The sequence below is a fragment of the Trichinella spiralis genome (assembly GCF_000181795.1).
Source record: "Trichinella spiralis strain ISS 195 chromosome Unknown Scfld5401, whole genome shotgun sequence".
NCBI classification, from domain to species: Eukaryota; Metazoa; Nematoda; class Enoplea; order Trichinellida; family Trichinellidae; genus Trichinella; species Trichinella spiralis.
Genome location: NW_003532340.1, coordinates 4,060 through 6,461, shown reverse-complemented (window position 1 = coordinate 6,461; position 2,402 = coordinate 4,060). Strand labels below are relative to the sequence as shown.

At 28.4% G+C, this 2,402-nt stretch overlaps 1 protein-coding gene across 1 annotated transcript; it reads left to right on the top strand.

The window, feature by feature from the left end:
- Nucleotides 1-2,069: 2,069 nt before the first annotated feature.
- Tsp_12550 (hypothetical protein) lies at nucleotides 2,070-2,379 on the top strand (the record flags this gene model as incomplete). Its single annotated transcript, XM_003366795.1, has 2 exons — nucleotides 2,070-2,197; nucleotides 2,248-2,379. Coding segments are annotated over exons 1-2 (260 nt in total), but the record flags the coding sequence as incomplete, so codon positions are not given.
- Nucleotides 2,380-2,402: the final 23 nt, after the last annotated feature.

Below are 2,402 nucleotides of genomic sequence, written 5' to 3'. Positions count from 1 at the left end.
AATATTTTTATTTTTATTACCATTATCCATTATCTATCAATAACACAAGAAGTAGTCCTCTGCTGATGGATGTGAACAACTTCTCTCTCCAGCACGCCTTTTGCCCCTTATCAGATTCCACGAGTAAAAATATAGACATAGTAAAATCTACTGCCATGGCATTGATTAGCCTAAAACAAATGAATTTTATTTTAAAATACAATACTTTCAACAAATACAATTGAAGATAGAGCAAAATTTGAACATTTGTCGGATCAATGTGTTAAGAAAACACAGCCTAATAATTTACTCGTCATTTAATTTCTATTCGACAAAAGCATAAATAGATGTTAATTAAAAATAAAAAATAAAAATATAATCAGTATGTAGCCAGATTAAAAAATTTGATTTAAAAAAAGTGAAATTTTTTCAAAAAACAATTTGAAATTCATGGCTTTACTGTTCCTTTTCTTTTGTAGAATGTTTCTATTCGGACAACTTTATGATGTTGAATGTTATTGTTATTGATTAAATTGCATGTGAATGTTTGTTTTATTTCTATTCTAAATAAAAGATATTTTATCCAACCGGCTTAAATGTACATTAATGATGAATAAAATGCAATCAGATGTAATATTTAAAAAATGTGCATTGAATTGAGGTTAGAAAAATATAAAATAGACAAAATATTCAGTCATGATATTTCAATAAATAACAAATGTAGCTTATAATGTTGAAATTTACTCGAAATGTTTCCTTTGAAAATAAAAGTAACCTGTTTCATAGGAGTAGTGGAAAAAAGTTGTCGTAAAAACTAAAATCTGCCCATATTCATTCGATCATCCTCTAGGTTGAATAAAACGTGTGAATTACAAACAAAAAATAATAAATCAGTAATTTCAAATAGTTCAAGAATGAAAAAAAAGTTAACCAAGATATTTTAAAATCAAGTTTTAAATTTATAGTAAAAAACAAAATGAAAAAAACCGTACAGAAAAAATAATAAAGAAACATTATCAACACCAATGTTGGTTGTTGTTATTTTGGAAAAAAAATTATTTCAAATTTGAGTTTCGTACTTTACCCGTTGAATTAATTGGATCAAATTATTCAATTATCAACTATTGAACAAGTTTGTTTTGAAAAACAGAAAAAAAAACAAATTTTCACAGATAACACAGTAATTATGAGATAATCAAGATTGTTATAAGATTGAGATAATGAAAAGAATAACGAACAGTAAAATAAATAGTAAGATAAAATTGATAAAATGAATTGAATTATTAAAAATTTATTTAATTGTTTTAATTTTAAAAACGAAATGATTTCTGTGTTAACATTTGCCAATTATTATAAGAATGTGAGCGAGTGAGAGTAATGAAGAAAATTGATTTCTGCCCATTAAGATGAAATTTTCATATATGAATAAAGAAAGAAATTAATAAATTATTTTGTCTTGTCAATTAAAATTCAACTTTAATATATTAAAGTAAAGGAAAAGTTGAAAAATGAAAAGTGAAAGCAAGAAAAACAAGAAGGTGTGTGTGTGTGTGTTGGGGATGACATTTCATAATTTGGTTAATTGCCGTGTTGTTGTCGATATGACCAGTTTGTTGGAATAAGTCCAACGAAATGATTGGTGTTTTGAAGAAGCAGAAAAAAAGTAGCAAAAAGGGTCAATAAATGAATGTCAAGTTGAAAAGTGAAGCGTTCAAAGAAAGGATTTCCATTGTATTTGTTTGTTTTTGTGGTGAAGAGATGACGATTGGATAAAAAAAATATTCAGCGTGTGAAATTCGGTTAAGGATGCAATTGGCATGCAGTTTTCTTTTACAATCGTTTCAAATTTATTCCATTGTAACTTTTTCCACGAACAAATGAAGTTTGTGTTACGGTTGATTAAAGTTTAATTTTTGCACAACTTTCGTTCAAAGACCAGCTAAAGCAGTCCATCACTAGTCAGACCAGATTTATTATAATGGATAGTTTGTTCAATTTTCTTTTTCTTTATTTTTTATATTATTTTTTTTATGTGAAACTATAAATTATCGGTGATTATAGAGTTACAGTAAGGGTGAATAAGAAACGAGATGGGCAATGATGCGTTCGATAGTTTTCTGGTCCAGTTGAACAAACGACAGATATTTTGCCCGAAGGGTACAATCGAGTGGGCAAGCAGTAGTAATGAGATGGGTCGCAGAACCCGATGGGCGAACTTGTTTTTCAGAATAAAAATTTAAATTCAATTCAATTCACTTTTGTGAACAGTTTGTCTGTCGAATTTGTTCAATTTTGGTCAGTCGAAAAGATGCTATCCATGTTGTTTGGTGGTGCATCATCGTTTTTATCGTTGTTAGCATTGACAACGATTTTACACGGGTCAAGCCGATTCGGCCGACGGTTGGTGCAGAAATCTACGCGTA